At 42.1% G+C, this 27,878-nt stretch overlaps 1 protein-coding gene across 2 annotated transcripts in view; it reads left to right on the top strand.

The window, feature by feature from the left end:
- PTDSS1 (phosphatidylserine synthase 1) overlaps positions 1 to 27,878 on the top strand; it is a 76,483-nt gene that overhangs the window by 33,347 nt on the left and 15,258 nt on the right. For both annotated transcript variants that reach the window (XM_006161304.3, XM_027765479.1), the window contains 5 exons: positions 4,920 to 5,078; positions 8,365 to 8,516; positions 12,265 to 12,406; positions 13,999 to 14,111; positions 18,613 to 18,678. In XM_006161304.3, coding sequence (XP_006161366.1) covers positions 4,920 to 5,078; positions 8,365 to 8,516; positions 12,265 to 12,406; positions 13,999 to 14,111; positions 18,613 to 18,678 — 632 coding nt within the window. The remainder of the gene's footprint in view (positions 1 to 4,919; positions 5,079 to 8,364; positions 8,517 to 12,264; positions 12,407 to 13,998; positions 14,112 to 18,612; positions 18,679 to 27,878) is intronic.

The raw sequence follows: 27,878 nt of genomic DNA on the forward strand, positions 1-27,878 counted from the left end.
AGGAATGCTCAAACTTGCTTATAAGCCTCAGAGAGAAAAGACTGTTTTGGGATTTCTTACTGAAAGGAAGAGAATGGCACAGGGCGATCTACTATTTGGTAATGATGATAATCATGAACACGATGGTTATGGTGAGGGTAATCGTAGTTACTGATGATGGAGTGTGGGGCACCTTATAGATATTTTGTATAAACCTCAAATATGTAAGGAAGTTTGCTAGTCATTTATGGTAGCATTTTAGAGTAGGAAATTAGAAGGTTAAAATGCTGAGTAGCTCAGTCAAAGCACAAGCGTGTAGATCTCTCAGACTTCAACACCTATATTTTTTGTTTGGATTATGCTTCAAATATATAGTTATAATAATAAGGGCTTTGATGCTCACTGGAGCCTTAAGAAAGTATTTCTCCCTTGATATTGGGAGAAAGCTATTTCAGGCATGATCCTTTCCCTAACAACTTTCTTGGGAACAGACATGGTCAGGTTATGCCATAAACTCCCTTGCGGGTTTATGTGCTGGTGTCTCTCTTGATCCAGTTCTCATAGTTGGTGGAAGGAAGTCGGATCAAATAATGCTATCAACATCCAGCTTCCATACAAAACTGGCATCACAGGGACTCCAGGCTGTCACCATTTCAGCCCCAAATAGCTGAAACTGGCTTTTAAAAATCTAGTTTTCGGGACCAGCAGGTGGCATGGTGGTTGAGGTGCTGGACACTCCCACATGGCTGACCATGGTTCGAGTTCCGGACCTGGTGGCTTCCTTTCTCACTTTTCCCTCTCTCTTTTTCCTTCTCTTTGTCTCTCTCTGGGCAAATTAAAATAAATGAGTGAATAAATAAAATAAAATAAATAATTTTTAGAAAAAAAAATCTAGTTTTCAAGTTCTTTCTTGCCAAGCAAAGCACAGGGCCCCTTTCAGCCTTTAGAGTGCCAGCTGGTGCTAGAGGGGCCTCATCTTTCCTGTCCCTCATCCACTTTTACTGTAAATGCACAGTTTTAAGGACTTGTTCGTTGATGGCTCTAGAGAAAGGCTTTCCATGTTATAGGACTTGTGGTGGGAGAAAGTTGTGCCTTTCTTTGTGCAAGGCAGAAAGTCGAATTCCCTGTCAGGGACCCTGCCCTCTTCATTCCCTCATTGCTGCCACCCATTTCTCATCTTGATAGACTCTGGTCTGTGCTTGGTTCTGTATTAAAACCCAGACTCCCTTTTCCCTTGGAACTAGTAGTATAAATTGAGGCTGGTTGGAGGCAGTTTTATTTGTTTGCTTTATTTGCACTTGTCTGGAAAGTTCGCTGCTTTTAAAAATATTTATTCTGTTTGAAAATATTGAGAGACAGCTCATTTGTAAATTGGGTTGTCTAAAGCGGCGGTGTTCTGTTTACTTGTTGGTTAGTGAATACTGACTGAGCTTTTCCAGATGCGTGCAAAACACCACATTGGTGGTAACTAGGGAAGGGGTGGGCACACGCCCTGTCCTCTTGGGGCTTAGAGTCTACAAGGCAGCAAATTAAACAATTGTTGACTATTGAACCCTAGGACAATTTCAACAATGTTCTTACATTTTTATGATGGAAAAATGTAAGAATATGCAAGAGTAGAGAAAATCCACCCAGGTACCCATCACCCAGTTTTGGCAACTTCAGAACACACACAGTCTGGTTTCATGTTTTTCCCCCACATCCTAGATTATTTGGGAAAAGGTTTCCGACATTATATCTAAGTGTGCAAACTTTTTTCTTTTCAATATAGCCACTTAGCAATTAACAGAATGCAGCCAGTATTCACATATCCCCGTCACCTCCCAAATGTTCAAAATAGGATTTAGACAAGGATGCATTTGATGCATCTCTTAATTTTTTTTTTTTTTGGAGAGGTTTTTGCTATAGGGCCCGTGCACTTGCCAGAAAGACAGAGACAGAGAGACAGAAAGCGAGACATCAGCCCCCAGGGGGAATGGCCATACTGCAATCCCTTCTCCTCCATTCTCCTCTCGGGATCTTGGGCACACACGTGCATGCACTCAGCGTGAGTTTAAGCCACCGGGTCTGGGACTCAAACTGCAGTCAACTACATGGGAGTCCAGTGACATAGCTATTACGCCAACTGCTGGTCCCTTAAATCTCTTTTAGTATTTCCTTCTTTTTGCCTCCTTTTCTTAAGAGTTTATCTGTTGACTAAACCATATTGTGTGTTTCATAGAGTTTTTTATGTCTGGGTTTTGTAGCTTGCAGTTGCAAGGTGTCATCATTTAATGCATCTCCCTGTCACCCTCTATTTCCTATAAACTGAAAAGATAAGATGTAGAGGTCGGGTGGGATGCCTGATTCCAGTTCAGTTTTTATGGCGGGAGTACTCATAGGTGGTACTGTCACTTAGAAGGCATGCATTGTCTGGTAGTCTTCTCTTTTTATAAAAGAGATCCGATTTATTTTCAGTATAAAAGAGACCTTAAGATCATTTTATAAAATGATTTGATTACGATGTTCAAGATCTCTTTGTAGTCTTAAAATGGAGGTGCATACCCAGGTGTTCGTTACAGCATTGTCTAGACTTTTTTGTATGCCTGAAATACTCACAATTTTAGAAGACGATGGCAAGAAATAATAGTGGAAGTGAGATGGATTTAAAAACAACTTGGGTGTTTAAATGAACAGGATATTTGGTTAGGTATTAGGCAAGCAAGAAAGAAGGTAGAGCCATCCAGATCAGCCTAGTTCTGGCCGGGAGGTCGGCAGAAGTGGTCTTTATTGTTTACTCAGGTGCATATACCTGTTCACCTGGCTCCCTTTCCAGACTCTGGACCTGGCCTGTTCTCCAGTAAAGCCCTTTCCTCCTGGTTCCCAGGCTATACCTGCATGTAGCTCCCTGACTGCCTTAAACTATGGCACCCTGCAGTCTGACCAGGACCAGGCAGGACCAGACCTTGAGGTGTCCTGAAAGTGAAAATTGGCAAATAGTCCATTAATAAGCCCAAGGTTAATATGCATTACACATTTGACTCTTTATGAATTTTAAAAGGTCTTGCCATCTTTCAAAGCATAAAAATACTTGTTTTTTAAAGTTATTAGAATGGTGGGACCAGCAGTTAGCATAATGACTATGTCACTGAACTCCCATGTAGTCCACCGCGGTTCACCACAGTTCGAGTCCTGGACCCGGTGGCTTAAACTCACGCCGGGCGCATGTGCGTGCCTGCCCAAGATCCCAAGAGGAAAACGGAGGAGAAGGGATTGTGGTGTGGCCATCCCCCCTGGGGAGTGATTTCTTTCTTTCTGTCTCTCTGTCTCTCTCTGTCTTTCTGGCGAGTACACGCGCCCTATAGCAAAAACCTCTCCAAAAAAAAAAAAAAAAAAAGTTATTAGAATGGTTCATGTATAAATGTTTCTTTTTTATTAGTCTTTACATGCTTTATAAACCTGAAACACTTTGTAAATTTATTATTATTATTTTAGTTTTTGCTTAAAGCTATGTTTACTCACAGGAGAGACAGAGAGAGACAGAGAGAGAGAGAAGGAAAGTGAGAAATCTCTCCCCAGCAAGGATGGCCTTGCAACAATCCTTTCTTTATTCTCCCAGGATTGTGGGCACACACTGACATGCATGGGCATGTTTCTCAAACCACTGGGTCTGAGACTCGAACTGCGAACTGCGTAGTCAGCTGTGTGGCATCCAGCACTTTAAACACATCACCTGCTGGCCTTCTAAAAGTTTTTTAATTGACAGGTAACATTATATTTATTTTTATATACATATATATTTGTGTGTGTGTGTGTGTGTGCTTCAACCTGTGATTATCTTGAGAGTAGCCTTCTGGAAATAGACCTCACGCCTTCCCAATTTAAACCCACACGGTGTATTCCAGAGCACACAGGGTAAGGTGGTGGAGGAATTTGAGGTCGACGAGGCCTTCCTGCTCTCCTTACTCTCTAGTGTTTAACCTGCTTCAGCCAAGTGTGTTTCTCCTTGGCAGATTATGATTCCCTGTGTCAAGGACATGCTGTTCCAGAGTCTGGGAAGAGACCTTTCATCAGATTGTAGGACAGTTTATTTTTTAAAGCCTTATCTTGACTTTATCCCTATTGAATTTTATCCTTCTTTCTCCAGATTTCCCACTTACATAGCATAATGACATCACACTGCTTTTCAAAAAATAGATTTAAAAAAGATGTCCTTTTAGCTTTGTAAATTGAAACACGTTTTATCTGAGGTAGAAAACCTGATGTGGGTTGCAGAGGAGACAGGGAAGCGTGGAGTTTCTTTTGCTGCCTCAGAGAGTATTATTGCTAGAATTTGAAAATAGTATAGTTCAGAGGAACTTTTCCAGCTGGCTGATAACAGGTGCCCGCTTTCCATATCTAACTACTTCCCATCAGATTCATTTGGAGAAAGAAGGATATGGAATGTGGAGAGTCCTGAGGAATGATGTACTGTATCATCATATAGTCAGTGATAATAAATACTAAATACAAGATTTTAAATTATTTAGAAATGTGATATATATATATATATATACACACAAACATATACACACACATGCATATATATACACACATACATATATACACACATGCATATATACACACATACATATACGCACATACATACATATATACACATACATATATACACACACATACATATATATTGTAAAATCACTTTGCTTCTCATATAACTCAGCTTTTACAATTCAGGGGAAGATATTTCTGATTTATAAGTTTTAATACTTGTCTATCTACCTTAAGAGTCTGAAGTTATTAAAAATATAAACTCATACTACTGTTCCATTTTTTCCACAAACTTTTTGTAGTCCTCTTGTCTTAGTTGTTAAAGTTTAAATGAGTTCTCTTTATTTACCGTCGGATTGTGGAAGCAAGTTGATGTCCAGAGTTTAGTCATTCCTCTTTCTTATTCTAAATAGGAGTATGCTGTGAACTGCCATGTAATCACCTGGGAGAGGATCATCAGCCATTTCGATATATTTGCATTTGGACATTTCTGGGGCTGGGCCATGAAGGCGTTGCTGATCCGTAGTTATGGCCTCTGCTGGACAATCAGTATTACCTGGGAACTGACCGAGGTAAGAGGGTGTACAGGTCTGTGTGGGCTGCATAGCCTGCATAGTCTGCCTGTGGGAAGAATGTGGTCTGTGTGTTTCAACCCCGCGTTTAAACCATCACATGAGAATATTTTATAGCTTTGTTTAAAAAACAAACCTTCTTTGTTAATAAGTGTGCTTCTATACCACAAGCCTCAAAGAGAAACAAATGAGGTAAAGTTAATATCCTAAGTGAGACAAATAAATGGCAATGAGATCTGCCTAGAAGAATATGGGTCATGGGACCAGCAGATGGCATAATTGTCACTGAACTCCCACGTAGTCTACTGCAGTTCAAATCCCAGACCTGGTAAGTTTTAAGCTAGCGTGTGTGCCCAAAATCCAAAGAGGAGAATGGAGGAGAAGCGATTGAAGCGTGGCTTTCCCCCTGGGGGGATTTATCCCTTTCTATTTCTCTGTCTCTATGGTGAGTGCATGCACCCTATAGCAAAAAAAAAAAAAAAAAAAAAAAAAAAAAAAAAACTCTCTCTTGGAAAAAAATAAAAAGTATATACCCACTAACTAGTTTCCAGTTTAAGATAAATAGAATTGGTTGTTTTGAAATTACAAGGGCATCCAAGGTATTTTGTAACTGAAAAATGGATTCCTGTGTAGCTTCAACATCTCAATAATCAAAAAATTGTTCCACTTAATTAATGGAAGAGATACAGTTCTTTGAAACTGTTAGCAAAATGAAAGTTTGGGAACTAATTCATTATTGTTCAATCATTGTGTTGTCCTTAATCATTTCTAGAGAACAAAATGTGGTCCCAGGCATGATATATTTCATGCTATTAGTCACCGTCCTGACACTAACTTAGAGAAGCAGATATTAGATATAACTTCCGGTATTGTGCCTCTCCCAGCTCTGGAGGCTGGAAGTCTGAGATCCTGGTGTCAGCAGGGTTGATTCTTCCTGAGGACTGTTTTCGAACATCTGTTTCAGGCCTCTCTCCTATCTTTTTGTGATTTTATGGCAGTCTTTGGTGTGCCTTGGCTTATAGGCGCATCACTGCGATCTCTACCTTTATGTTCTCGTGGAGTTGTCCCTGTACGTGGATTAAAGTTTTCGGGTGTTCTTTTTATCATTACTCCAGCCGTGTTGTACTTCGGTATGACCTCACGTTCTTTATATTCTCAGTGAGCATCTCCAAATATCTTCTGAGGCACTGGAGGTTAGAGCTTCAGCATAGGAACTTTGAGAGGACACCACTCAGCCCATCCGTAACAGCAATAAACCAGGGAGAGCTGTGCATGTGTATTCCTATCATGCAGATGCGGGGACCGCAGCTCAGAGCCGTGTTAAATTTGATGAGCCGAGATTGGACTCCAGATGCAAAGCCCACATCCTGCCCTTACACCCTGTTCTACCCTGGAATTCCAAGTGCCTTCATTACCCACTGCTGGGTGGCCTTGGGCAGGGCACCAGGCCTTCCATGGGCTCTCTCTTTCCTCACACCACAGACCGGGCTTTCTTTTGTCCCTTCTTTCACTGTTCCTCCACTTCTCTCCTTTCTGACCCCTCTTTTCTGGTCTCTGCACCTCCTCGTTTCTCATTGACTATCATCTCTTGTCTGAATTACTCATGTCTCTGTACACTGTTAATTGCCAGTTGTGATCTATGTTAGACCTCTACAAGTTCAAGTTCTTCTACTAAAACGCTTTACTGTTTGTCCATTATTTAAAAACAAAAGCAAATTTCTGACCCAGCCAGTAAGACCCAGGGTTAAGGGCCACTGCCTGCCAGCCCCAGCCTCACCAAGCCTCTCTCCACTCAGCCCGCTGTGCTCTGGCCGCATGAACACAGCCTCCCAGCTCCTTGGATTCAGACCTCCCAGAGGCCCATCTCACCCTCAGAACCTGATGCCTTCTAGGAAAGCTCCAGAGATTCACGGGTGGCCTCTGCATCCCACTCCCTCACATAGTTTTGCGTCACTGACTTCTGCTGAAGTTTCTCTCCATCCTGTGGCTTGGAACCTGGGAGTGTACTTGAAGGGTGGCACCAGGCCCCCCAGGGTGGGAAAGCAGCCACAAGCCACCACATGGCAGTCAGTAGCTGTTCTTCCGAGTCTCAGCAGCAGGCACGTGAAGAATAAAAATGGTCATGTTTTTGTATATCATTTTTAAAGTACAAAATGCTTTCATGACTACTTTTTTTATCTTGGCAAAATTTATTATATTACTTCAGAGGTTTGTAGTTTCACGGTTGTCTCTTTCCAGAAAACCCCAAGGCTTTTGTCTTTGTAATTTCACCTTCTTAAATCCACACAACAGGGCATGCCATCTGGACACAGTTGATACACTCATTATTTTGGACAAACCGATTTCCAAAAGACACTTCTATTCTCCCCATGGACCTTACTGTTATGCCTTTCTGGAATGTACTGTCTCTTAAAATCAGTCATTTCTGTCCTTAATGTCCCACTTTTGGCATATTTACAGATGTTTTCTCCAGTTGCCTTTCGAGTGAATCTCTAACTGGTGCCCACTGTACTCCATCTCTGTCACCATGGTAACACTCAACCACAGTCTACTTCATTGTGTGTTTCTGGTCATCTCAGTAAATGTACTACTCCTCCCTTTGACTTCCTATCTCTCACCATCTTACAAATCCTGGATTTGAAAGAAGACTGTCATTACTCTGTTGTGGATCCATTCGTGTGAGATTTCCTGTTACACTGGCAGGTGTCCTACATCATATCAAGACATAACCTTTCTGCTTTTACGATTTATTCACTATTTTGCCTACATTTCTATGGAATATTTCTGAAACATACATGTGAATTCTCAAGTTGCCCATTTTGAGAAATATACCTACACTTTGTGGTAAGATATGAAAACTCTTCTACCTTTCCCCTCCTGGATCCTTATCATGTTGTCATCAGCCAGGGAAATTCAGAGATAGTATTTTTAGAGGGGCTATTTTTTTATTTAAGCCCCATGGCCAAAAAAAAAAAAAAAAAAGTTATTTGGATAAGTGCTCTTGGCAAACCATCTGCAATATAAAAAATAATCAGATTTTCAGACCCTGTTATTATCATTGTTTTTTTTAATATTGGGTCATCAGAATAGTCCTGATGCATTTTTGCATAGAAAAACATAGAAAAATTCTTTAGGACTTTTTTGACTACCCAATACATTAGGAAAAAATGAAATGTTCACAACAACCTTTTCTAAAACGATGTAGTATTAAGAAAGGAACTGTATCGTTCTGCCTGATCCTCCGGTTTTGAGTTGTTGTTCCAGCCAGCATGCCTTGTCTTTTCAGCTTTTCTTCATGCACCTTCTGCCCAATTTCGCTGAGTGTTGGTGGGACCAAGTCATCCTGGACATCCTGTTGTGCAACGGAGGCGGCATCTGGCTGGGCATGGTCGTTTGCCGGTTCTTAGAGATGCGGACTTACCACTGGGCGAGCTTCAAGTGAGTCGTCTTCTTTTTGGACATTTTGTCACAGTTTTGCATAATGTATATTTGAGTGCTTTAGTCGGAGTCAACTTCAGTACAGTCTTTGATATAATGAATTAATTGCACATTGGTAATTAAAACTTACAAGTGATTATAAACCTGATTTCAAGCTTTCGTCCAGAAAATGCGAAATCATTTATGATGTCCTCTTTCTCACCCCGTATATTCAGAGGGTCCTAACACCCTCTTGATTCAAAATGTTTCTCAACTCCATCCCCTCCTTTTTATCCCTGCTGCCTCAGCCTGCGTCGGGACTCCCGTCACTGGATTAATCAGTCCCCTGTCCCCAGGTCCACCCCTCCAAGCCTTCTCTCACCATTGCTTGAGTGACCTTTTAAGAATGTCCAGTTCATCGTGTCATGCCCCTGTGATGGCTTCTCATGGTCTCTAGGACAAAGCGTACATCCATGGGCTGGGCAAGGGAGGGCCCTTCTCTACGCCCTCCCAGGCACCCGAGCATGTGTCCATGCACGTGCTCCTCTCTCTTTTCCCAAGATTTCAACCCTGTTCCCATGGACCAGGCTGCTCATCCTTTTCTTTGCCTGCTCAGCTCACTTGTCACCTCCTCAGCAAGTTGTCTCCGACTCTAGTTTAAGCTGCATGTCCCTCCTCTGGGCGTCCATGGAGGGCAGGGACACCACCGTCATTGCTTTATCTTGCTTCGTTGAACTTGCTTCTCAGCTGGATGAGGGAATGATCAATTGTAGTGAGATGAAAGAAGTAGTTACTTTTATTGTGTTTCAAACTTTATTTTAATCAAATATGAGCATTTCCCCACATCATTAAAATATTAATGCAATTTTAAAGAGCTTTTTCCTATCTCAACATGGATAAACCCACATAGTATTTAACCAGTTCTCTGTATGGTCATCAGATTATTTGGAAATTTTTACTTTTATACAGACTAGAGTGAACGTTCTTGGGCATAGATCTTTGTGTACATCTCTGATATTTTTTTTCCTTTTATGAATAAATTTAGAATACACTCATTTATAATCTTAACTGTAGTGTACACAAAAAAAGTTCATGAGAAAATGGAATTAAAGCACAGCTTATTTTCATGTAAAAAAATCATAATATGCATCCTCCGTGAATTTTTTGAAGGACACCCAACTCCCTCGTGTGTGTGTGTGTGTGTGTGTGTGTGTGTGTGTGTGAGTATCCTTTTACTTTTTGTTAAATTTTATTTTTAAATCATTGTCAATTTTATCTCACATAAAATCATGTAATACAGTCATATGCCACTTAATGACATTTCAGTCCCAGAAGACTACATATACCACAGTGGTCCTATAAAATTATAATAGGCTAGGGGCCAGCAAGTGGTGTGGTAGTTAAGGTGCTGGACACTCCCACATGGCCAGCCATGGTTCGAGTCCTGGACTGGTGACCTGCTTTCTCGCTTTCCCTCTCTCTCTTCCTCTCTCTCTCTCTCTCTCTCTCTGTCTCTCTTTGGTCCAATTAAAATAAAATGAATGAATAATAAAAATTTAAAAATACTATTAAAAAGTTATAATAGGCTAGACCACAAACCCTAGATGTGTCATAGGCTGTCTTATAGTGTGTCTCAGTGATGTTCACACCGGGATGAAATTGCCTAATGACACATTTCTCCGAATGTATTCCTGTCTTTAAGTGCCACATGATTGTATTGGATTTCTACTCTCATATCTTTTGGGTTTTTTTCCTCTCCTATTAGTGCTTTTTATAGGTGAAGGTTATAACACTTTCTCATCAATGTGATTTTTTTTTTCCTTCTATTTTGTCATTCCCTTTTTAATTTACTTTGTGATGGATTTTTCATTAGAACTTCCAAAAAAAATCTTTTAATGCTTCAGTTCAGGTACTGTTAACTTGTATTTTCTTCTAGTTCTTTAAAGGTTTTGTCTTTTTCATTATAGTTAAGTTACTTAACTGATCTCCAATTTATTTTGGTATTTGGTATGAGAGGGAGATTTCACAATGTTTTTGCAATTGATTAACCAATTTCTTTCTATACCTTTTATTAGTAATCCTTTCTTTGGCCACTAACTTAAAAGGATATTTTTCAATACAGTCAAGGCAGTACATAATGTAACAAAGCCAGTAGCCATTCCAGGTATTGCTCCCAACAAGCTTTGTAAGTAGTATTTCACTTGAGCCTTACATCAATCCTAGCGGTAGACACTGTTATTTTCTTCAAGTCAAAGATGACAATACTGAGGCCCAAGTTTAGTGATTTGCCCATGGACAAACAGTTAACAAGCGTCTGAGTCTAAATTTTCCCTGGGCTGTGGTCACTCCTTCAACACTGCCACCACCCTGTTCTGTGTTCATACATTTATGCTTCCAATTTGACCTCAGAATCCTTTTGCTACTTGCCAAAGCATAAACCCAACTATGAAACCAAAAATGCCATTGGCATTTTAAAGATTAGCTGAATGTATCACATAAAATGTATAACTGAATATAGGTTAGTTTAAGTTGAATTAACCTCTTTACGAAAGTAAATATTCTGATTCTGGATCACACTGTGTCTCTATTCCCATCTTCTAGATTTTTCTGTGCACCTCTGCCATTTTCTAAAGTCAAAGTCCTTTGTAGTTCTTATTTGTTTTGGGGTAGTCTCTCATTTTTGTTGCTGTCATGCTGCGAGTCTTGCTGTGGATGTTCTCAGTATGTACTTGTGGATGGACAGGTGGGAGGATGAAGGAACGGACCTGGTTTCCTGCCGCTCTCCCCTGCTCCCAGCCCCCAGAACCAAAGGCCCCGACCTGCTGGTACCTAAGCCTTCAGCACTTAGCACAATGTCTGAGACATAAAGGTCCTTGATATAAATCTTTGTTGAATTAAAGACTCTTTACCAGGTCTTAAATGGTATTTACCTTGGATTTCGGCTCTCCTGGACTAGTATGAGAGGGCTGAATCTGCACCCAGCTCTGATGCTTACGAGGTGAGTCTGCGGCAGCCAGTTCTCTGAGCCTAAATGTTCTCATTTGTAAAACGTGGGACTGTTTGTGTCTATCATGGGAGTACGAAACTTTTTAATTAAGTGATTTCTAGGATTAAAATGAAGAAAGGTTAAATATCACTGTTCATCAACCCAAACTGTTCACTTCTCTGGGGAAGAAATAGGGTAAAGGAATGATGTGGGTGATCTCAAGAACATGGAGCGTGTGCTCTGTTTTCCTAAAATACCCCAGCTGGGGAAAGGAACAGTGAGTGGGAACCGTCTCCTTGCTGGCATCCGCATTCTTCCTGGGCTGATTCCAGATCGTTGTCTTTAATGCCTCTCTGCTTCTTTTGTCACCAATTCACAAATTTTGAGACCTCTCCTGGCTCGGCCACACCCTAACCTCTGACTGTGATGACACTGCTGTGCCGTGCCCGTCATCACTGAAATTCCCCATCGAGCCTGCTTCTGTCAGCCGCTTCACCTGTGTATAGAGAGACCTTTGTTTGAGACCATTCAAATAGAAAGAAATCTTTCTGTTCTGAGCATTTGTTATAAAATCATGAATGCACAGTTTTTTTTTTTTGTTTTTGTTTTTGTTTTTTCTCCCCTTTCCTTGTCTCTCTGGATTTTTCACTGGAGCCATTCTCTTCTTACAGGGACATTCACACCACCACTGGGAAAATCAAAAGAGCCGTGTTTTTGTTTTTGTTTTTTCTCCCCTTTCCTTGTCTCTCTGGATTTTTCACTGGAGCCATTCTCTTCTTACAGGGACATTCACACCACCACTGGGAAAATCAAAAGAGCCGTGCTGCAGTTCACTCCTGCCAGCTGGACCTACGTCAGGTGGTTCGACCCCAAGTCATCTTTTCAGAGAGTGGCTGGGATATACCTTTTCATGATCATCTGGCAGGTACTTATTTTCCTCATGCCCACAGCCAGGCAGAAAAGCAAAATCAGAACCTTCCAGCAATTTAGCGTTCTCATTAGTTCACGTTGCTTACCGACTAGATACTTTGCAAGGTGTAATATCTTACAGTTGGCATGCAGGGTCATTAAAGGAAGTGATGCTTTCTGCCTCAGGCCTTGCTTTGCCGTGAAGACATTGAAAACTATTGTATGGATCTTTGAATTACAGATGAATAATGTTAGATTTCCTGGATAAAAGCAGCGTTCAGCATCCACCATCCAGTGAGTTGGGCAGTGAATGACTTCTTAGAGTGATCATTTCTAAGACCAACAGAACAAATAAAAAGACTTAACTTACGTTCCTCTTTCATTGTTGGAGGGTTAAAGTTGTACCTTCCCTGACCCTTTGGATTCATAGAGCGCTAAGTAAGCTGCCTGTGGGAGATTGGAGGCCTTAGTAATGTCAGTTCTCCACCCCGTTGTCCTCAGTGGAGAGAAGCAACAGTTCTGAGTGGGCCATTACATGAGAGAAGCAAGCAATTCAGATGGCCAAGGGGCTCAGAAAAGGACTAGCAACAACTCTCTTTCTTTTTCTTCCTTTTTTTCCAATTTGCTGTAGGGTACAGGACGGGCCAGAGAGAGAGAAAGAGAGAAAGGGGGAAAGTGAGACAGCATCCCCCCCCAGGGGTTGGCCTCGCCACATTCCCTTCTTCTCCACTCTCCTCTTGGGATTTTGGGCACACACACAAATGCGCCCGGCATATTTTTCAGGCCACTGGGCCTGGGACTAAGGCCAACTAAAGTTGGCCTTGTGGGATTCAGCTGCCTTAACCACCTGGCTGGCCCTATTCATCTTCATTTTCTAATGACAGCTTTTGTTATTTATTTATTTTTAATTTGCCAGAGAGCATATGTGCTCACCAGAGGGAGAGGGAGAAAGCACCCTTCTACACACACAAAGGGACATGGTCATACCACAATCCCTTCTCTATTTCTCTATCCTGTCAGACAAGACCTTTATCCTATCACATATGCCTGGCATGTTCCTCAAACTGCCAAGGCCAGGATTTGAACCCTGGCCGGCCATCTGATCTGATTTCCTTAACCATTAGACTATGAGGCTAAACTTTGTTATTGATCCTCTTTTCTCCAGGTTGTCTCAGAATCTTTGGAGACTTGCCATGAGACTTTTGCATGAAGACTCTTTTAGAATCATTAGATACACTGACACAAAATAGTCCCCAAATAAAGGAAAACCCAGCAGATGTCACTTTTAAGATAGGCAGCCTTCTTTGTGGCTCACACACAAGCCAAGGGACAATCATGTAAACCAAGAATTGGCAAATAGCTGATGCCCTGAGACCCCATGATACCCTAACTCCCCACCAGCACCTCACTCTGGACTCCCAGTTGGTCAGTACCTGTTTGTACTGGCTGTTAACTAGCTCGAATAGCAGCCCTGGAAGACCCCATATATCTTCTCAAAATGCTTTGACTGTCTCAGTTATTCTTAGCTGTAGGATGTCTATTTGCAGACTGTATGATTGTGACGAGCATGGAAGTATGAGGTTGACTAATTTCTCCTCCTTTTTTCAGCTGACCGAATTGAATACCTTCTTCTTGAAGCATATCTTTGTGTTCCAAGCCAGTCATCCATTAAGCTGGTGTAGAATTCTCTTTATTGGTGGCATCACGGCTCCCACAGTGAGGTAATTCTGTACAAGCCTGGCTGTCATTTGAGGACATTACCCTTCTTTATGTTGTCCCATTTAGCGTAAGAGAAGTTACATAAGCTAACAGATTTTCGATGAAGATACCATTTTAAAGAATTACACACCCAGAATGTGAAGAAAATGTTTTTCTCTCAGACCCAGTAACATTACTGGGGTGCTAAAAAAGAAAGTGAATAATCAACCCCATACCAGTAGTTCTATCCATTATTTTCAAACCCATTTGTAGTGTTTTACTGCTGGTCATTTTTCTCCTATAATAACATATTTAAAAAATTTGTAGCAGGGATGCTAAGTGTTTTGGAATGAGATTATTAGAAAATATGAAAGTGTTGTCATGGTAGGACTGTAGTTATAAATGACATTATTTTTAGAATAAGATTTGATTAGCTTTTTTTAGAACCAGTTGAGTTAATTTCCTTTTTGTTCTTCTGCAGTCCTCCCGGACAGCTGAGATGAGTTTGGGTGTTCAGGCCATTATTCTCCTAGATTTACATAGGGTCCTCGAGGTGAGGAGTTATTCACAGACATCCCCCATGGACGCTGGTCCAATGAAGTTCAAAGTAAAACATGTTCATTTGTCTCATTTTTCTTCTTTAGAAATGGCATTTGGATTTTCACTAATATGGAGAAGTAGCATTGATCAGTTGCTGTCATACCAAAGATCAGCCAAAAATAAAAATATAAACCAAGCAGTTAAGAGAGGCACCTTTTTGGAACCAGGCTCATAGCACAGTGGTTAGGAGTTGTACATAGATTACAGTGGATAAACTTGGGAAAGGCTACCCACCCATCTAATCAATGCCAATACGTAGTGTTAAAGAAAAGGGTGCAGGCCCCAAATGGAGGTTCCACATCATCACATCCAAACCTAAACTAATTACTTATAAGACCAGACTTTTTGATTAGCCAGGAGAGAGTTGACCTTCTGAGAATCAGAAGATACCAGCTATATTCCATTACGCCAAGGAGATTTTTTTGGTTTGTACCCCTGCAAGGTCAGTAACCTTGAAACTATTGATCCACTACTTGTTCATTGTCCATATTTTCTCCTTTTTTTTTTTGGAGAGGTTTTGCTTTAGGGCACATGCACTCGCCAAAAAGACACAAAGAGACTGAAAGAGAGAAATCACCCTCCTCGGGTGATGGCCACACCGCAATCCCCTTTCTTCTGCTCTCCTCTTGGGATCCTGGGCACACAGGCACATGCGCCCAGCGCAAGTCCCAAGCCACCAGGTCCGAGACTTGAACCACAGTCTACTACATGGGAGTCCAGCGACACAGCCATCACACCATCTGCTGGCCCCTTTTCTCCATTTGTATGTATCTATATAATAGTCTTTTCCCTCTCTCTCTAGCTCATCGGAGCTCCTTTCTCTCTGGTAGAAAGGAGATGGATGCTGCCCAGTTCATGAGTCACTAATAAAAGGCAATTAGATCTTAGAAACTTTAAAAAAAAAAAAAAAGGAGTTGGACATAGAAAGACCACAGGGCTGGCTGCAGCTTGAATCCCAGCCCCAGTGGCTTTGGAAACTTACTGGGAGTGGTTTATGCATGTCCAGAACCCTGACAAGAGGGAGAGATGAAGGAAAGGGGACCGCAGTGTGACTGCCTCCCACTGGGGAACATCTCTCTCTCTCTCTCTCTTTCTCTCTTTCATGAGCATATGTGTACTCTGGAATTAAAAAGAAAAATCGTTGAAAAAAATTCTTAGCTTTTCAGAAGCTGTGGGATTACTGAGGTGTTTGTTTTAGTTTGCATGTGCCCACCAGAAAAAGAAAAGGAGACAGAGAGAGAAAGTGAGAAATCACACGCCAGGGGTCATGGCGATGCTTGGCGTACTTGGCAGCTTGACTTCTCACCTTCTTTTTCTCTCTCTATCTCTCTCTCTGTCCCTCTCTGGTCAAATTAAAATAAGTAGATAAATAAAGTTAAATAAAATAACTCAAAAAAAAAAAAGAAATAAAAATCCAATGTTTTGAACTTTAAATTTGCCAAACCATATGGATTTCTACACAAGTCTTTATTTTGTTTGTTTAAAAATCAGCCACTGTCAGTGCTCTTAATGCTGCTTGAAACAGTTCCCATGTAAGGAGGTGTTTTGACAAGTTACTTGGAAAGAGGGAAACGCTCTAGTGGATTTTAGCATAGCTATAAGAGAGAAAGCTTGTAGGTTCCAGCATAAATTGTATAGACCATGTCTCCATTTTTTTCTTTTGTGACTGGACTTTCACCCAAATCCGCTTTGAGAAGATATTTGAGTGACAGTCTCTTAATCTGACAATATAAAGTATAATTTAGGGAGATGAGTGCTGTTAGTGGGTAAATTAGTTGAACTAATAAATGCAAATTACGTAACAATGTAAAGTTAGAGGAAAACCTACTTTTTTGTTTTTGTTTGTTTCTTTGTTCATGATAGAGCACGTAATGCCTGTGCACATGAAAATGAGAGAGAGAAAGAGAGGAGCACTTTTTACAGGGTCTGGTCACCCTGCAGTCCCCTTCCTCCATCCTCTAGCCCATCATATCTTGAGTACTCACAGTAGTGCCTGGCATGAGATTCTGACCAGGCCAGGGATTCAAACCACAGTTGTCACGGGGAATCCAGTCTCTCGAACAGCACATCACCACTACATTCTTTATAACTAGAATTCCCACCCAGTCTTGGGAGCGAGAAGGAAGCAGTAGTTCATGGATGAGCTTTAGGTATCTCAATCCCATGGAGTTTGTGCCTTTATCATAGTTTTTAATCAAGTCCTCAAAGCCCACAGAAGATGAGTTCCGTCGTTTAGATGCAACTTCTGAAGGGGTGGATTGCGTTTCAGGGATACTTAGGGAACCATACACTGCACTGCCCCACTCACCACGTGTGTCTCTGGAGCACTAGAAAAGTGGCCAGTCCACACCAGATTTCAGAGTTGGTACAAAACCAGTTTAAGATAACTCACTATAATTTTTTTTTCACTATAGGGCGTGTGCGCTCGCCAGACAAACAGAGAGAGACATAGAGACAGAAAGCGAGAAATCACCCCTCCAGGGGGGATGGTCACGCCGCAATCCCTTCTCCTCCATTCTCCTCTCGGGATCTTGGGCACGCACGCACACGTGCCCGGCGTGAGTTCTAAGCCACCGGGTCCGGGACGCAAACCGCGGTCGACTACATGGGAGTCCAGCGACAGCCATTATACTAACTGCTGGTTCCCGACTCACTATAATATTTTAATATATAGGTTTAAACATGGGTTTAAATAACATGTTACAAAATTATTTTTATATATTCCTTTTTACTTTTTTTTAAGAATTATTTATTATTAGCTTTATATTTTGACTTGGTATAATCATCAAAGAGAGAGAAAGAGAGAGTGAGAAGGAAGGTGAGAAAGCTAGCTGCCAGGTCCGGAACTTGAACCAATATCGGCCATGTGGGAGTCCAGCACCTTAACCACCATGCCACCAGCTGGCCCAAACTTTCCTTTTTACTTTTAACATGGCAGCTGGAAATTTTTAAATGGCATCTGTGGTTCATTTGTACAAGAGGGACTTTAAAATTTTCACGGGAAAATGGAATTCAAGTATGAGTTTAAAAAAATACATGTATAGGGAACCAGCAGTTAGGGTAATGACTATGTCACTGGACTCCCACATAGTCGACCGCAGTTTGCATCCCGGACCCGGTGGCTTAAAACTCACGCCGGGCGCGTGTGCGTGTGTGCCCAAGATCCCGAAAGGAGAATAGAGGAGAAGGGAGTGTGTGCGGCGTGACCATCCCCTCTGGGAGATGATTTCTCGCTTTCTGTCTCTATGTCTCTCTCTGTCTGTCTGGCAAGCGCACGTGCCCCATAGCAAAAACCTCTCCAAAAAAAAAAAAAAAATTGTATAATTTTTCATATTGTGTATTTTCCATGAACTTTTTGAAGACTCCATATTGTATTTCTGCTGGACAGTGCTGCTGTAAGCATTTCAACTCCGTCATTGTCTCTTTTGTCTGATTGTGTCAGTGACATTGAAAGTCATTGGCATTCACTGCCAATGAAGTGCAGTGAGGTCCCATTCCAGTTTCTGGAAGCCTAAAATGTTTGCGTCCTTACCTGATCATAATCAGCCACCTTTGTCCTGGATAGAGCCACAATATCAATTAATGAGCCATGCGTTTGACCTGGAATCACCTCCACAGAGCTGGAGACTGAAGCACCCACTTGGGGTTACTTTGGCTCCGGACTGTGGGAGTCTGTCACTGAATCAGGATCACCTTTGCCAATAATCTGGCTCTTGAAACTGCTCCTCTCCTTCCAATCTAACCTGAGTTCTAAATTTCTTACAGGAACATTTCTTTTCCCTTGAAAAGAACTAGATCAAGCAGCTCAAGTACATGGACTAAGGCGGGACATTTTTTATATATTCACTCTGTAAAGTGATTTAATTATATACTGATTTGTTGGTCTTCAGAATCACTTAACGAATTCCATCTTTGTTCTTTCAGACAGTACTATGCTTACCTCACTGACACACAGTGCAAGCGCGTAGGAACACAGTGCTGGGTGTTCGGGTGAGTAATCTGTTATCCAGGAGATTGAAAAACCACTAAAAACCTTTAAATCTCTACAATTATTTCTTGATCCTCTGCCAAGTGCTAAATGCCTTTCGGTGCAATTTTCCTCTGAAGGCAGGTAAACAGGTTTGCTGTTCTTTGACATCTCTCTTGTCTCTTTTTAATTTTTGCCAGAGTGTGTGTGTACCCTCCATAAAGAGTTCAATGGAGCATGGTCATGCCACAGTCCTTTCTTCATTCCTCAACCTATGGGGATTTGGGGGCACTAATGCACACATGTCAGATGTGTTTTTCAAACCATCGGGACCGGGATTTGAACCATGCAGTCAGTCATGTGAAATCTTGCTCCTTAAACCACTAGGCCATGAGGCCAGCCCTCTTTCCTCTTTAGTATTCCCTTTCCTAAGTGAAGAATAGTTAATTGATGGGACAGCAGGCAATGTGGAGGTTAAGGCAATAGATCCCACGTGGTCAACATCATGATTCAAGTCTTAGACCTAAGCAGCTTAAGACACGCTGGGTGCATTTGTGTGAGTGCCCAGAGTCCCAAGGAGAAACTGGAGAAGGGATTGCAGTGTGGCCATGCCCCAGCCCCGCTGTGGGCTGATTTCTCACTCTACTCCACTCCCATTTCTCCTGGGCAGATCCCCTATATCACAAAAAATAATAAAAAGGAAAAGAATAGTTTCTTGGCATATAGTAGAGCATAGAAACTACTTTTTTTTTTTTTTAAATGGAAGTATTAATAACAAGTCAGAAGATCTTTCACACATATAGCTTGAAGATCTTGTTTTATAAAATGCATTAAATGGAACATGGACTGTTCAAATTTCCTCCAAATGTATTTTGAGTTTGAGACATTACCCTGTCACGGTCTTGCCCATAGTTCATGTTAGTTTTGCATCAAAAGGGACCCCTTGAGACAGCTGCTTGCTTGACACTGAAGGATAATTTTTTTTCACGGCCGAAGGAGAGCATTTTATTATCTGGACTTACAGAAAACAGCCGTGTCCATTTAGCCCACTTCAGTGGCATGCTGTTAGCCTTTGCCTTTTCCAGCTTGGTAACAAGAGCCACAGGCTTTGGGCCCCAGGACGTTGCCTCCCTGGTGATGGTGGATTTTGCCATATCTGTTGTTGTAATTGGACCTGATCACTTCCACCAGCTTAGCCAGAACACCTTTGTCTTCCCGGTTAACCTGTGTGAAGGTGACAGTGGTGCGATTTTCCTGTGGACCAGGCATCCCAGGCTGGCTTTCCCCTTGAGAATGCAGTAGGGAACCCCCCTCTTTAACACAAAGCAGGCAGCAAGGCAGCCAGCTAGATGAGGTCCTCGTCATGAGCAGTCACCACCAGCTCAGCCTTCTTATTCTCCACCAAGGTGATGACTGTTAACCCCTGGAAGAATAGGCACCCTTTTACTGGGGACATCCCTCTTACTGGCAGCTTTGTTTTTAGCCCAGACCAGCTGATGCTGCTGCTTCTCTTATTTTGCCCCCGGCCTGTACTTGTGAGCCGGTTTAAGCAGTTGACTAGCTGTCTGGAGGTCCAGGGCTTGGGTGAGCTGGGTAATTGCAGGAGGTACTTTCAGCCGCTCATAGAGGAGTGCCCTCTGCCTCTGTAGGGGGATGTAGTAGGGCCATTTGATGAAGGGGCGAGGTCCCTTTTGGGCTGGATGTCCTGTTCTATGCCAAAATTCTTAGGCCTTTTCTCAAACATAATTTACCACTTTCTTGGCCTCCCACTTCTTCGTCACATCCGGGGCCAGAGCCTCCTTCCCCTTGGCCTTCTTTCCCTTCAGCATCTTGGGCGACTGGAGGAGACACTGAAGGATAACTATTATTCCAAAGAGAGTGAACATAGCCATATATTCATAATTTATTGTTGCAAATTTTTATATAGAATAACTCTTTTCCAGTTATTTTTATAATGTAGGCATGTGAGCAGAAATTTAAAAGAATATGGAAAAAATTGAAGATCATTCCAAAAAAGTTAACCATTCAGAGATCTTTGCTGTTATTATTTCGAGGTCATTTCTTCCATGAATTTTTCTGCGTGTGTGTGTATTTGCGTGTGTGTGTCTAGCTCTCATTCCAGATTCTGAGGGGTTCCCTATGATTTTAAAGGACATAAATGTTGATGTGCCAAGTTACATTTAGGCAGGTCCTTTCTCACCCCAAGAAGACAAAGGGCCATTGTCATGTGTTTCTCATAAACTCTTTGGTATAAGCTGATTTTCCTACCCAAAGTGATCACAGGATACAGGGAGATAAGATGTATTCCATTTCTTTTGTTTAGTAATGGAGCAGGAATTTACCCACCTATCAAATTTCTTTCTTTTTTTTTTTTTAATTATTTTCTTTAACTTTATTTATTTATTTTTCTGAAACTTTTAAAAATTAATTAATTTACATTCATTCCCTAAGTATCATCACAGCATACAAAATGTGATTTCTCATCCAGAATATACTGCATAGTGGCTTAATCATGCATGTTATTGTCAATAATTTTCCATTTCTAGGTTCATATATTTTATATATATGTGTGTGTGTGTGTGTGTGTGTGTGTGTGTGTGTGCATGAGTGTGCGTGTGTGTATTTTACCCCTATTTCTGACCCTCTGCCAGTTCCCACACTCCACTCACACTATCTCTGCTGTCTACAGTTGTTTTCAATTCATTTTTCCCCCACATTTTATTGATCACACAATTTCTTATATAATCTACTTTCAATAGCAAGTTCAGCTGTTAATTTCAAGAAAAGCAAAAACTTTAATAAATCAAAGAAATGCTAAGGAACTTTGCTTAGAACTTAAAGCCAGGAAACAGGTTAGGATTCTGTTCAAATAGTAGATACATGAACCTATCAACAGCTCAGCTCAATACAAAAATCCTTAAAACTGGCAAACAAAAAAATCAGCAATTTTTTTATTTGAGAGGTTTTTGCGATAGAGTGCATGCGCTCACCAGACAGACAGAGAGACAGAAAGCAAGAAATCACCCCCCAGGGGGGATGGCCATGCTGCAATCCCTTCTCCATTCTCCTCTTGGGATCTTGGGCACGCACGCACACGTGCCTGGCATGAGTTTTAAGCCACCAGGTCCAGGACTCGAATTGCAGTTGACTCCATGGGAGTCCAGTGACATAGCCATTACACTAACTGCTGGTCCCAATCAGCAATATTTTAGTCAAAAGTCATAAAATACTATTTCACCAGTTCAGTCTCATGTACTTAATGTGTCTTCTGTTGTATTCTATCTTCCTGATTAAATTCTGTGATATTAAATTCTTGTCCCTATGATTAAGTTGGTCATTTTCTTAGTTTTTGAACTCTTATTTCTGTGTCTGTATTTAATTCTCCTGGTATAGCACTCCATTGAGAACTTTGTGGAGTTCTGGTCTGGTGTTGGTAAATTCCTTCAGGTTTTGTTTATCTGAGAATGTTCTTATCTTTTCTTCCCATATGAAGGATAATCTTGCCAGGTACAGTATTCTTGGTTGAAATTGCTTTTTCCTTAGCACTTTGAATATATGAGAGGTCTGCTGTTAGCCTGATGGGATATCCTTTGTAGGTAACTTGCCCTTTTTCTCTTGCCAATCTTAGTATCTTGCCTATGTCTGTGATTTTGGTCAATCTGGCTATAATGTGTCTTACAGAAGATCTTTTTGGGTTGATTCTATTTGGGGTCCTTTGTAATTATTGGGACTAGATTTTGAGTGCCTCTCTAGGTTTGGAAAATTTTCTTGAAGGATTTCATGGAATAGATTATCAATGCCCTTATGAGTCTCTTCGCCTTCTGAGATACCAATTATATAGATGTTTGGACGTTTGATGGTATCTGGTATTTCTCATATATTATTCTCATTTTGGGGGGCAATTTTCTCAGTCTTTGTGGTGGATTTTTCTAGGCCAGCAATTTTCTCTTCTATATCTGAGATTCTATTTTCTGTATGATCTAGTCTGCTTTTAATACTTTCAAGGGAGCTTTTGAGTTCCTGTATTAAAGTCCTCATCTCTAACAGGTCCATTTGATTCTTTCTTAAAGTGTGTCTTTCCTCTTTTAGATCTTGCAAGAATTTCCTGACCTCCTGAAACTCATCAGCTCCTTTCTCCTGCCTCTTCTGAAGTTCTTTGTCTCTCTTCTCGTCCATCTCTGTTAGCTTCATCATGAATATTCTAAATTCTTTATTAGACATTTCCATGATTTCCATTGAACTGTCTGTGGATGAAAAGGAGTTATTCTTTTCCCTTGAAGGAGAGGTATTTTCTTGCTTTCCCATATTTCTTGTGGCCCTGCGGTGATTTCTAGTCATTTGATGGATGGTGTGTTTCTTCCTAATTCTTGAAGTTCAATCTGAGCATTTAGGAGCATGCAGAAGGAGGTGATCAGGAATCTCTTTGCCGTTCTGTTTTTATCCCTTTGTTCAGCAGATTCAGTGGATATTGAGGAATATGTTAACCCTAATAGTATTTGGATGCTTGGCTATGGTTCCCTTAGATCCGTCTAGAAACACAGAGACTAGAGATTGAGGAGCAGAGTGATGAGATAAAAAGAAAAGGAAACAGAGAGAGAGAAGAAAAATAATAATAATTAAAAAAAAAAACACAAAAAACAGAGAAAAAGAAGGAAAAATTTTTATTATTTTTTTTAAAAGCAAAAAATAAAACACTGCCCAGCCTGTAATCACTAGTTCTCAGGAGCCATGGAGGAGTCTTCTTCTGAAGGCCTGTCCCTTTTGCCCCTGGATGGGCAGGGGGAAGGGGATATTAGCAAGATAAAGGAGGAGCTGAAAGCCAGGAGAATACTTTACCTTAAAAAATTTTATGAAAGGGGAACCAGCAGTTAGCGTAATGACTATGTCACTGGACTCCCACGTAGTTGACCGCGGTTCGCCTCCCGGACCCAGTGGCTGAAAACTCACACCTGGTGCATGTACGTGCATGCCCAAGATCCCGAGAGGAGAATGGAGGAGAAGGGATTGCAGTGTGACCATTCCCCCCTGGGGAGTGATTTCTCGCTTTCTGTCTCTATGTCTCTCTCTGTCTTTCTGGCGAGCGCACGCACCCTATAGTGAAAAAACCTCTCCAAAAAAAAATTTATGAAAGAAAATTACAAAAAAAAACCCCCAGAAGACAGAGACAGAGAGAGACAGAAACAGAGAGAAGGCGGGAACCAGCAGTTAGCGTAATGGCTATGTCGCTGGACTCCCACGTAGTTGACCGCGGTTCGTGTCCCGGACCCGGTGGCTTAAAACTCACGCCGGGCACGTGTGCGTGTGTGCCCAGGATCCCGAGAGGAGAATGGAGGAGAAGGGATTGCGGCGTGACCATCCCCCCTGGGCGGTGATTTCTCGCTTTCTGTCTCTATGTCTCTCTCTGTCTGTCTGGCGAGCGCACGCGCCCTACAGTGAAAATCTCTCAAAAAAAAAAAAAAAAAAAAGAAACAGAGAGAATGTTAGAGGGACTCCCTACCACTCGAGTTTGTGGGCTGGAGGCTGAATTATCAGTAGAAAATCTTCATTTCTCTTTTTTCCCTGAGATCACTAGTTCTCAGGAACCATGGACGAGTCTTCTTCTCCCAGATTTCATTTTATTAATTGTTTGTCTGTTTTTATTTATCTCTGCCATGAGTGAAAGAGAGAGAGAAAAAGCATTCCCAACAAGTCTTTACATCCAGTCTTCCCCCACCTCATCAAGCCCTGGATCTTGGGCATGAGTATGCCCTGCATACTGAAGGAGGTCTCTAGACCTGAGCCCAGGACCTTCTCTCCTGGGGGTAGATGTGGCCTTGTAGCACATCTCGTTTTACTACTGTACCACCATCTGGCTCCCATATCTACCTGATTTCTGATAGACGGAGTTACCTACTGGTTTTTTTCCCACCATTCCATGTCTTTTTCTACTTAAGGGGGCACTGTCTGTTCTGTATATTATTGTAATATACCCCAAAAACTTTTGTAGAAATTACTTGCTGATGTAATTAACTACAGACTCAGCATGTTGTCCCTTACAGTTTCATCATAGATCTGCACTTCTGAACCTTTTATTTATTTATTTTAAGAGATTTTTGCCACAGAGGGCATGCACTTGCTAGAGGGATAGACAGACAGAGACAGTGAGAGGGAAGGTAAGAAATCACTTCCCAGCAGGATCGCCACACCACAGTCCCTTCTCTGTTCTAGCATCTTAGGTAGTCATGTACTCATGCCCAACATGAGTTTCAAGCCACCAAGTCCGAAATCCAAACCACAGTTAACCATGTGGAAGTCCAACAATGTAACCACTATGCCATCCACTGGAACCTTTTATATTTACATGTGTTGTACACAGCAAAGGGGGCTCCATCCAAGCCAGCAGATAGGAACTCTACCAGGGAGATCGCGGTAGAGTGGAGAAGTTGGTCCTGCTCTGTTTAGAAGTCACATCACATTTCTTTGACTCTGTGGGAGTTTGGGGGCTAGATTAATGGGAACAGACTCCTCAAGTATGCAGCTTGCATCATCTTCATCTTTGCATTCCCTACCTCCACCTCTCCTGATCATAATTAAATATAATTTTCTATGCCTGGAAAAGAGGACCACCATCCTGGTTTGTAAGGAAAAGATACTTCATCACCTTGTCCTGGATGGAAGGCAACCCAACTTTGGCAGGGACAGGAGTGCCCAGTCACCGTTCCTCATTCTGTCACTCTCCGCAGTAGGTCTTCCTAGGGAAAGTGACACTCACTTGCCTGTTAGCCCAGGCCAGGGACCCACTTTGCTGTCAGGGCTTCCCTTACTCCACCATCTTGCTGGATGCCTGGTATCCCAACCCTACCAGGACCCCATTACGATGAAGTCCAATCTCTGCTGCTCTGTGAACCATCCTTTCCAAGATCCATTCAAACCATCAGGACCCTTCCCCATTCCCCTCTCGAATCTTCTGCACAGCCTCTGCCATAATGAACTGTTCTCTTCCTTCTGCGACACCTGGGTTTCCTCCTGTTTTTCTGTTCTTAGTTTCCTGCGTTAGCTTCAACTCCATCTCACTCTCTGCTCCTATAATTTTACGTCATTGTGCTGTTGTTCTTTCAGGCTTATAGGCTCATTCAGACTATCTTTCTTAAGGATAGACACAGCTCTGAAGCCTGGGGTCCATCCTAGGAGAAGGAAGCGGGCTGAGGGGAATGGATGTTGGTAGACGGTCACGTCTGACTCAGAGACCTCCATCTTTCTGCAGCCATTGAGTCACAGCCTCTCCAGTTTGCTCCATGCCTCTGTTGCAGGCACTGAGCACTCATACTCCTACCTCCGCTTCAAGCTTGTTTCCCTTCTGCAGTATCTTCCCTTCATCCATTCTCCTCAGGGCTTTCTGTTCATCCTCTCTTTATTCTGCGATGACACCTCAAAACCTATGATGGTCTGTATGAAAATGGTTGTAGCAGCTGATTCCCATTCCTCAAATGGCATTTCACGCCAAGCCTGGAAAGATGCATGCACAACTGAGCTGGACTATTCTGGGTAGACCCTCAGGATCCTTGCCCTCTTCTCACTCTGCATCTTGGCCACAAAATTCTTGGGAAATCAGAAAGTGCCATGGAGCATAGTTGAGATTTTATCTGTCTGTCAAGGTCCAGCTCAGCTCTCATTCCTCCAAAAAGGTGTCTTTGCTCACCCTAATCAGAATTGGGATCACTACTGAACTTGGGGGCACCTCTTGGCTGTCTATGTTGATTGTACAATAGTCAAGGTACATGAATGCACACTCCATTTGCACTGGTGGAAGCTGACTCCCGGCTGGCTGGCAGGTGGTTCACCCTGCTCTGAACTGTCCTGGTACCATGTTCTTGGGCAGCTGCAGGGCGGTGTTTGTGAGAAGCAGGCCGCCAGATAGGTCAGCTGCTGTGACTATGGCATTGTCGGAATCTAAGAGCAAGCTTTGTTAGCAAACCAGAAACTCTTCCTCTGCTTATCAGTGTTGGTTCTTACACCCAGCTCACACACATGTGCCTGGAGCATACATGCCCCAAATTTCTACAATCACCCTGCTTGTGTTCTTGTTCCATTCACTAGGCACTCCTAAGAGAGAGCAAGTCAGCAGACCAAGACTAGGTCAGGAGTCTCTAATGCTGCCCCAGGCAGCCTTTTAACCTTGCTGAATGGAGATAAGGATGGATGGATCAAGGGAGTTGTTGGGGGGTTAACAGTTCTAGCAAACCAACATTCAGCCACCTAGTTCAGCCTGGGAAAGGTCAGAGAGATTTGAATTTGGACTGACTTGAAGGGACACATTGTATAGCTGTACAGAGAGAGCCCCCCACCTCTCGCCCCCACTGGGTGGATGAGATAGTTAGTCCCCTTTAACACAGGTTCCCACTACACCTAAGCCTTTGGCCTCAGCCCTAAACTGAATGCCACTGGAGTCTTGGCACAGAAGTAATATGAACCTTCCAGAAGGATGCTTTGATTAGGACTCCCCCTAGTGAGCCATGGGTAATCCCACAGCTGACTCCTGCACTGTCTCCAAGCCTTTGTTCACCTGCCACCTTCTCACTGAAATATTTCCACACTGGTTTAGCTGAGGCTCCTCAGCACACAGGAGCAAAGCATGCCCTAAAGTAGACCCAGCAGCACACTGGTCTTTAGAAAAGACTTGAAGTCATGATAAAGTCATAGTGGTGGGTCCTAACCAGCCTTTTGTCAAAATGAAATAGAATAGAAAAACGTTGGAGTGTGGATACACATTGTCTTGGGAGGCTTTAGTTTCTGCTGCATGTGTGTGTGTGTGTGTGTGTGTGTGTACTGACCACAATTAGAAATGTGTTGTGTTTGTTTTTTGTGTGTGTCCATAGGCCTTGAGAAGCACAGTTTAGTCTGCCAATCGTCATGCTTTTGCAAGGGAACTTAAATCTAATAGACTATTTAGAAGTCTTTCATGATAAACTCTGTTCTGTATAGTTTAGGGTAGATAGTTACACTTAAGCCCAGGGCTTAACAGCCCATGTAGGAGTTCTTAGGGACGTCCCAGCCAACGATTAAATAATCCTTTTTAAGTCTCCTCCAGGGCCCCCCCTCCTCTCACCACTCAGGCTGAAAATAACAAAAATTTAACTGCTATCTAGGGTTGAAACATACTGTAGACTTCAGGATTTCAGTCAGAAAAGCCTCCTGAGTTCCCCAGCTAAAAATGAAACCTTCTCACAACACCTATTTGGCTGCG

Source organism: Tupaia chinensis, unplaced genomic scaffold (assembly GCF_000334495.1).
Source record: "Tupaia chinensis unplaced genomic scaffold, TupChi_1.0 Scaffold138407_1, whole genome shotgun sequence".
Lineage (NCBI taxonomy): Eukaryota > Metazoa > Chordata > Mammalia > Scandentia > Tupaiidae > Tupaia > Tupaia belangeri.